Source organism: Misgurnus anguillicaudatus, chromosome 17 (genome assembly GCF_027580225.2).
Source record: "Misgurnus anguillicaudatus chromosome 17, ASM2758022v2, whole genome shotgun sequence".
Lineage (NCBI taxonomy): Eukaryota > Metazoa > Chordata > Actinopteri > Cypriniformes > Cobitidae > Misgurnus > Misgurnus anguillicaudatus.
This window is the reverse complement of record NC_073353.2, coordinates 5635147-5644294: the sequence shown is the minus strand read 5'-3', so window position 1 is coordinate 5644294 and position 9148 is coordinate 5635147. Positions and strand designations below refer to the sequence as shown.

The following is a 9148-nucleotide window of genomic DNA, read 5'->3' as shown; positions in this document are numbered from 1 at the left end:
CCCACATATCTGCAATGCCTTAAAGTCTTGGTCTTGTCTCAGTCTCAGCCTGTCTTGGTCTTGGTCATGACTTGGTCTTGGTTTAGGTGGTCTTGTCTACAACACTAGTAAGGATACTAAAACATTAAAACCATGTCTGCATTTGTGATTGTAGAAACGACAAACAAAAAGCGCTACTCTGCACTGCACAAAACTTTTGAATCATGGTTTAACCCTATTAAGTCTCTTGGGGTCAATCTGACCCACAAGCCACTTTTCTTTAGTTAAAAACATGGTGTCTTTCATCTCGGCGGAATAAGATTTTGTGACTTTTCTAGACTATCTGTCAATTATTCATATAAAAACTGGGCTTGATTTGGTTGTTCTAAAGAGTGTAAAAGACACACACACAAAGACACAGACACAAACACACAAAGACAAAGACACAGAAAGACAAAGTCACACAAACACGCACACACACAGACAGACATGCGCACACACATATACTTACATTCAGTCAAATTTCTGTGGCATTTTGTAAAAACAGACATTTCAAAATGCATCAAAAATGACAAAAAAAAATTGAAATATTACTTATTTTTAATGTCCTTTCTAATGTTTATATATACATGAATTTACAAAAATGTATCACTAAAGTAGTAATGTAAGCAGTTGGCCACATCTAGTAAAATGAATGGGTCTCTATGGGCATCTGCTGGTCGAAATGATTTATTTCCTAAACTGTAATTCTTCTGTTTATTTCTAAACACCAGATGGCCGAATTCAACACATAACATCTGGATCAATATCTAAAAACAATTTAAATCAAATTTAGATCATAATTCATGTGCATTTTTTAATAAAAATTTGATATTGGTGAGGAATTGAGTGGTAAACGGGTATAAAAGTAGTTCATATCTCCCAAAACACAGCATTAATGTATAGATGGGAAGTAAACAAAAAAATTATATATTATTTGTATCATTAAAAATTTATATTTTTTTTCTAATCACTCTTTTAATTTCGGTCATTTTACCCCCATGGAACTATAACGTATACAGGAAAATAGTGGCTTATGAGGGTTAATCAGTAGTAAAGTCTTTAAATATAAAAAAAGACTTACAGGCTGTGAGTCAGAACCAGGAGGAATTATGATAATGTCGGTTTGGTCTACATCAACAGTCCCAGGAAGTAAACTGTTGCCTACAATTCGTGTTTTTGTTGTAGTCCAAGAAAAGAAATTTACGTTGGAGTAAATCTCGTCATCGTTTACTTTGGGATTTGTACCTTTTGCATATCGTTAACATGTACTAATACACACTCACACATCAAAGGAAATGTAAAATCGGGAATCGGACAATAGGTGCCCTTTAACATTTACTGTGTTAATTTGTCATGAGAGCAAAGCATCTCCGCTTTGTAGTTTCAGTTAGTCAATGTTGTCCCAACACAAATGGATTAAGTAAACTGAGCAAGTAGTTAATCGTCTTAACTGAGTTGAGTGTTTTCAAAAAGAAAAGTATGTCAAAGAGTTACCTATTTATGTCAGTATTATGCATTGAAATTGTGTTTGAATAAAAAAACTCATTTCGAGCGAGGAAAACATGACATACACAAATGGGACAGCACTTCTGAAAAAGGACACTTTCTGCTTCATCGTCTACCTCACAAGCGCTCGTGGGAAAGTGATTACAATGATGAAGATCTGAGGCATCTGTGGAATGAGGTGTTGGATCAACAAACCACTGAGCGGAAAAACTGACAGCCTTGATGGCTTCATGCATAAGAAATGAACGTGAGCAATTTACAGTATTACTACCTTTATTATTTTAATTTATATGCAAGTGACAAAGCAAGTAAATAAACTTTTGTTTAAAATAAAGATAATATATTGTTCGTCTGCTGTAGAAATATTTTGACATTTGTAAAGTGTAAAGTACATTTATTCCCTTATAAAAGTTTAGAGGATATTTTATTTATTAATTGTAATACATATGAAACAGATCAAATTTGGTGTATGTATTGTGTGAAGAATAGTACATTACAAAACCTGCGTCCCCCTTAACCAATGAAAAGTTATTCCAGTTAAGTTTAAAGTGACACATGTAATTCTGTCAGACTGATGAGTTTGCAGAGAGTTCGTCAGGTGAACAGCTGGGCGGCGACAAGTCGACCTCTGTAGCAGAAAATGACTGACTGAGTTCTCTCAGCGAGGTCTTAGTGAAGGTTAGACACGACCTCTGGATAAGCTTTCGAACCTTCTTGGTTAGCAGCACATAGAGGATGGGGTTGACACAGCTGTTGAAGAAGGCCAGGCTGGTGGCAAGGGGAAAACCCACCCTTAGTACCGAGTGCAGGGAGCTGGTGTGGTGCATGCTCAGTTCCATCAGGCTGAAGGTGTGAAACGGGACCCAACAGAGGAAAAACGCCAGAATCACAGCAGAGACGGTTCGTGAGAAACTGGAGAAGCGCACCGAATTGGACCGGCGCATCTTACAGGCCAGCAGCACGCCGCTAACGGTGATGGTGGCGAACGGAAGAAGGAAACCGACAGCCGTACGCAGAGATACCATGGCGATGTGTCTCATCGCCACGATGTGCCCGTTCGTATCGTGAAAGTTATTGAAACACACGGTTTTTCCGTTATGTAAGATCGTATCCCGGAATATCAGAGCCGGACAGCTTAAGCAGCACGACACCATCCAAATCAGCGCGCACGCCCACCAGGCCCGACGGAGGGTGCGGAACTTGTCCGACCAGCTCGCGTGGACCAGCGAGATGTAGCGATCCAAACTGAGGACGGTGAGAAAAAGCACGCTGGCGTACATGTTCATTGTGCAGATGAACGAGTTCAGCTTGCACATGGTTTTCCCAAAGAGCCAATGAAAGTCTCGCAGCACATAGTCGATAGAGAACGGCAGAAAAAGCACGAACACAAAGTCGGCTATGGCCAGATTCTGCAGCCAAACGCTGTTCACGGTCCTCTTGCTTTTGAAGGCGGTCACCCAGATAACCAATCCATTCCCAATGAGACCCAGAGTAAAGGCCAGACTGTAGATGATCACCGATGCAATGTGAAGACCTTCTCGTTGACTGTACCCTTCTGATTTGGGTTCTTCCACACCATATTCCAAGTATTCATATGTGGCATTTCCATAATCCATGTCTTCTTCGTTCAACATCCTGTGGTCAAATGAAATAACCAAATGAGATTTTTGAGCTTCTCTTTGCGATGAGATAAAACTTCTGCTTGTGAATATAAACTGTGAATTCTGTTTGCAAACTGCTTTTTGGCAACACTTTATATTAGGTGACTTTACCTATTATGCACTTATGTAAGAACAAATGTTTTTTAAGGTGCAGTGTGTAAATTGTAGTGGCATCTAGTGGTGAGGTTGCGATTTGCAACCAACGGTCCAGTCCACTGCTCACCCCTTGCATTTGAAACGCATAGAGAAACTATGGTAGCCGCCACAGGAAAAAAATGTCATCAACAGAGACAACTTTGTAAAAAAGTTTGTCCATTAAGGGCTTCTGTAGAAACATGGCGGCACAAAATGGTGACTTCCATGTAAGGGGACCCTCTATGTATGTAGATAAAAAGTCTCATTCTAAGGTAATAAAATCATAATGGTTCATTATAAAAAGGTCTTTATACACTCCTTATAATATGTTTTTGTATATTATTTTGCATTTCTGTCAAGAGATCCTTTTAAAAATTACACGCTGCACCTTTAAATACATTAAAGGGACACTCCACTTTTTTGAAAGTATGCTCATTTTCCAGCTCCCTTAGAGTTAAACATTTGATTATTACTGTTTTGGAATCCATTCAGCTGATCTCCATGTCTGGCACTACCACTTTTAGCATAGCAATGATATTACGTAGTGCCTGAAAATAGTCCTCATGATATTGAAAGATACTAATGGGACTTTTTAGGTAAGTGCGTAATATCATTACGCCTCCTGCAGCCATGTTAAAGAAGTAAAGTCCTTAATTATTACACCAGAATGAGAGTATAGTTCCTAACCATATCTGCCTAGAAAATCACAACTGTTAATTTTTAGTACATGATGTAACTACAAAAGAATCAAGTTTTAAATAGGAAAAATATCGCAACTCTTTATTTTTAGGCGCAATGCTAATGGTCTTATCAGATTCAATGGATTATGCTAAGCTATGCTAAAAGTGCTAGCGCCAGACCCAGAGATCAGCTGAATGGATTCCAAAATGGTAAAAATAAAATGTTTAACCCTAGGGGAGCTGGAAAAATAAGCATATTTTCAAAAAAAGTGGAGTGTCCCTTTAAATTTATACACTGAATAAATAAGCTTTCCATTGAAACCGTATGGTTGTTAGAAAAGGACAATATTTGTCCAAAATGCGCAACTATTCAAAAATCTGGAATCTGAGGGTGCCTTCCAGAAAATGTTATTTTATAAATATATAAACATACAATATATCAAATGATATCAAATTTTTATCAGCTATCAAAATATGAGTAGGTTTCTTCAAAAATATTTTTTTTAAACAAAAAGCTGAGATAATTGATTTTTTGGTAATGGACTTTTGTTAGAGATCAGATTCAGAGTTTTTAGTGTTTTTAAATCAGTGGATGTGTCAATGTTTTATGAATTAGGTAAGAGCGACACCTACTGGATAAAAGCGTAATTATAAATTACTGTAAAAACTCGTCATTGGCAGGGAAGCAGTTTCTCTTAATTGACGAGCTAACTCGTCAATAGCGGGGAAAGAGTTAAAGGTCACGTTCTTTCTGATCCAATTTTTTAAACCCTAGTTAGTGTGTAATGTTGCTGTTAGAGCATAAATAATACCTGTAAAATGATAAAGCTCAAAGTTCACTGCTAGGCGATATATTTCCTTTAACAGAATTCCCCTTTCAAAGTCTACAGTGAACGGCTGGTTTGGACTACAGCCCTCTACTTCCTGCTTTAATGACATCACTAGAACATTTTTTTGACTAAACTCCGCCCACAGGAATACATCAGTCCCTAGCTAAGCTAACGGCAAGCTAAGCTGCTATTGAATAACAACACACTAAACAAACTACACAATCAGAACTCGATACGTATTTCCAACCCTATATCACAAAATTGCGTGACTATTTCACGCATGGACCAGCGTGACATTGTCACGCTTTGCCATGTTTGAGCGTGAGCATGTCACGCTTTTCTGTTTGTGTCACTGTCAAGTATTGGTTACTCAACTTTTTTGTCCTATTTTCAAACCATTGTCGCTTTGGTTTAGAGTTAGATTTGGTGCTTGTGTTATATGTCACTTTAAGTATTTGTCACTTTAAGTATTGGTTTATAAAAAAAAGATACAATACTTATTCTTTTATATTTTCTAAACTTTAACCAATTGTCACCTGGCGTTGGGGTTAGAGTTTGTTTAGGTAAGGGTGTCATTTTATGTAAATCTAACCCTAAACCGAAGCGACAATGGTAAGAAATTAGGACAAAAAAGTTGAGTAACCAATACGTGACAGTGACACAAACAGAAAGCGTGACATGCTCACGCTCAAACGCGGCAAAGCGTGACATTGTCACGCTGGTCCATACGTGAAATAGTCACGCAATTTCGTGATACTGGGTTGGTATTTCTGAAGGACGGACTTCATAGAACAACGAAGACATCAGACCATTTTTAGGACAGTGAAAACAGCGCTATACAGATAAGTCAATTGTGTAAAAAATACTGCGTTTTTTTTTTACCTGTGAAACATGAACACGTTATATTGTGAGGACACATGTTAAGAATGGGACCTTTAATATAAAGTGGGAACTGTTTTTTTGTAGCTCCTTACTTGTTGTAATATTTCAGAATGTTTAGGTAGTTAATATGTAAGCAATAAGGTACGAGAGGCTGTGCTGCATCGTGAACAAGCAACGGCCGAAGGGCGTTGTTAGGCACGACGCGAAGCGGAGTGCCTGCAACCCCTTCAGCCGTTACTTATTCACGATACAGCACTTGGCTCGAGTACCTTATTGCTTTTATAAAACGGTTACCACACAATATTAAAGTAAAAAAAATATTAGTGCAACTTTCATGAAGTTAAATCAATAAAAGCATTCCTTCCGCTAGAAAAAATAGTCCCTGACTGCGAACAACAACATGAAAGCTCAAATAAAAACAACAAACTGTTCTCAGACTTTGTCTCATTATATGTTTATGTGTTGCTAAGGGTGTTGCTAAGGGCGCAGTGATATTAAATAGAACCGTTGGGTGAAGCGGTCATAGCAGTGTTTTATCGTGAATAAAGCACACCTATTGACCAATCAGAATCAAGGATTGGAACTAACCGTTTTTATAAATCAATAATAAATTATACTCCCCATTTTTCTAGCCACTTAGTTATAAACAGACAGTTGCAATGTCTATATGGAAATATTTAACAGAATTTTATAACCACAATTTCTCTAAACGGCCTAAACTGATCCCAGATTCTGAAGTGGTCAGTGCAAACTCTGTCGAAAGAAATACAGGATGAATCACCTGACAGGGTGGTGCTCACAGACTTCAGCTAAACTGAAAGATTTGTGAAATATCACTTTTCCTTGTTACTGTTCGTGGTCCAGATCTAAAATGACAGAAAAAAAACAGTGAGGATATGAGCCGAACCCGAACACACACACACACACACACATTCTGGTTTCCATGTTTTGTGGGGACATTCCATAGGCGTAATGCATTTTATACTGTACAAACTGTATATTCTATTCCCGTAACCTACCCCATCCCCTAACCCCAACCATCACTGAAACTCTTCTCCTACTTCACATTTTCAAGATACATTATTTTGTTTGATTTATAAGCTTGTTTCCTCATGGGGACATCAAAATGTCCCCACAAGGTCACAAAAACACTGGTATTCCTATCTTTGTGGGGACAACAACGTGATAATTACCAGGTACACACACACACACACACACACACACACACACACACACACACACACACACACACACAGACACATTTTTGTCCCTTTACCACATCATGCCTGAGTTTATTTATTTTTTTTGCTTTCGGGAGGTCGTTTGTCTCTGTGGTCAGACTGCCAGTATTTGCTTCAGAGGGCTTTTGTAATTCAGATCTGTCACTAAACTCAAACCCCTCTGACTCAACAGGAATGTAGCACTCCAGGATCTTTCCGAATGTGCTTCCAAACTGATTTAATGTGAAATGAGGATGGGGATGTGGGCAATGGGGAAGACACGAGAAGTGTGAAATGTTAGAATGCTATAAGTAGTTATGTGCATGCTTGTTAACTTGTATTAATTATAGCCTATATTAATGTGATGAAGTACAGTTTACAGTAAAACAAGGCTATTTTATACATATGACACTTAATAAAACATTAGCAATACGGAAAGAGATATTTTCATACAATCTTATCATTTAAAAGATGGCCTGATGTCTTATAAAAACGGCCCCATGTAGAAAAACTGTATATAAATTAACAAATAGTTGGTACAAATCCACCATGAACAACGCGTTAGTGGGTATATATGAAATGCTTTATTTTACAGTATTAAAGAGACGTAGTAGACCAAAAAAGCTTTGTAAACATAAACTCGTTTCTTTTAAGTTTTTTCACAACGTGCATTGTTGCAAAGCAGCTACAGAAAACATTTTAACGCAGAGAAAAGAGAAAAAAGATTGAATGAAAAACGTAAAAGCAACTGTTAAAAGCATGAATGATTATTTTATTCATATTTTGGTCTCTAAACTTACTAATACAAAACTGTAACGTTGGTACTTTACAACATTTAAAAAAGCATATGTCGTCATATTTTGACATTTAACATTGTCAGCAAGGAGATTACAACAATAAACGTCAAGTTATGCAGTAATAACATACACGGGTCTCTAAAAAAAGCGTGAACATAATATACTGGATGTGAAAAACACGTACATCTCCATACTGCACACAAAATACAACAGCAGAAACTAAACTCTTCTCCTTAATGTTTGTTAAAGTCATCTGAAGAGGACTGGTTTATCTGAACATGACTAACAATGCAGATAACGGATTAAAAACTCGAAACATTTCACAATAAACGACAAACAAATCTTACATTCATAACTGTAGAAGAAATCTGAGCTTACCTCGTTTGTCGACGGATCAAACACCAAATGTTTCTCGCACAGCTGAGAGAAAGTTGTTATAACCCGCCTCAAGAGAGCCGCGTCTCTCTCTCTCTCTCTCTCTCTCTCTCTCTCTCTCTCTCTCTCTCTCTCTCTCTCTCTCTCTCTCTCGCTCTCTCTCTCTCGCTCGCTCGCTCTCTCTTTTTTTCCCCAAATTAAAATAAGCTTTATTGGCATGATCACTTGTACAGTATTGCCAAAGCATTAAACAAAATAGTGGTTATAACACAAGACAATTTAAAAATAAACAAATAGTTAAAAGACTTTAGTTTTGTACACTGGCTGACTCTCTCTCTCTCTCTTTGTCAAATTCAGTAGAGCATTACCAAAACATTGGCAATTACAAATTACTGGTTCTTCTGTTTCAGCTTTCTGTGAGCACAATAAAGTCTCTTCTCTTCTGACTGCCATCTCTCTTTGTGATGTCCTTTATTTTGTGGCCAGACAATGATAACTGTATTTGGTATCTTTCTCAGTTTATGATCTTTCACACAGTTTAGGTATTCTGCTGTTCAGTTTTAAAGTTCCATCTTCCTGTGTGTAATGAAGGCCAAACAGTCAGTGAGAGCTGTGCAGTAAAATAAACCTCCCTCCCCGCCATGGCCAGGGGTCATGGCCTTTAATCTCCTTGTTAGAGCCCCAACTCTCATGCCGGACCGTTTCAAGACTACACTACACAACCTTAAAATAAATAACATTTCTGTAATCATTTAAACATTTTGTAATTTTTAGTTTGTTTGCCATGACACACAAAATGCGTTTTCTCCTTTGCAATTACACCAAAACACATGTAACATGTTTTTGAATCCAAATGCAAAAGAGGTTTTATTAAATAATCCCAAAAGGGCAGGCAAACAAATCCAAAGGGCAATCCAAAAGAATAATCCAAAAAAACAGGCGCAGGTCAAAATCCAGAACATCCAAAACAAGAACAGGAATACAAAACAAACTAGGAACAGGAAAAGGAACAAACCATGAAACACTCGGTATTCAGTTGTT

At 37.5% G+C, this 9148-nt stretch overlaps 1 protein-coding gene across 2 annotated transcripts; it reads right to left on the bottom strand.

Annotated features, from left to right (window-relative positions):
- Nucleotides 1–561: 561 nt before the first annotated feature.
- cmklr2 (chemerin chemokine-like receptor 2) lies at nt 562–8243 on the bottom strand. 2 transcript variants are annotated; one of them, XM_055216004.2, is made up of 3 exons: nt 8111–8243; nt 6497–6581; nt 562–3162 (listed from the first exon to the last, which is right to left on the bottom strand). In XM_055216004.2, the coding sequence occupies exon 3, from the start codon at nt 3159–3161 to the stop codon at nt 2094–2096; it is 1068 nt and encodes a 355-aa protein (XP_055071979.2). In that variant the 5' UTR covers nt 3162; nt 6497–6581; nt 8111–8243; the 3' UTR covers nt 562–2093. The 2 variants fall into 2 exon arrangements, with proteins under 2 accessions (XP_055071979.2, XP_055071980.2); XM_055216005.2 differs by lacking the exon at nt 6497–6581 and having other exon boundaries at nt 8111–8233.
- Between the last annotated feature and the right edge of the window lie 905 nt (nt 8244–9148).

Coding starts and splice junctions, on each gene's coding strand:
- cmklr2 (XM_055216004.2), bottom strand. CDS start 3,161: ATGTTGAACGAAGAAGACATGGATTATGGAAATGCCACATATGAATAC.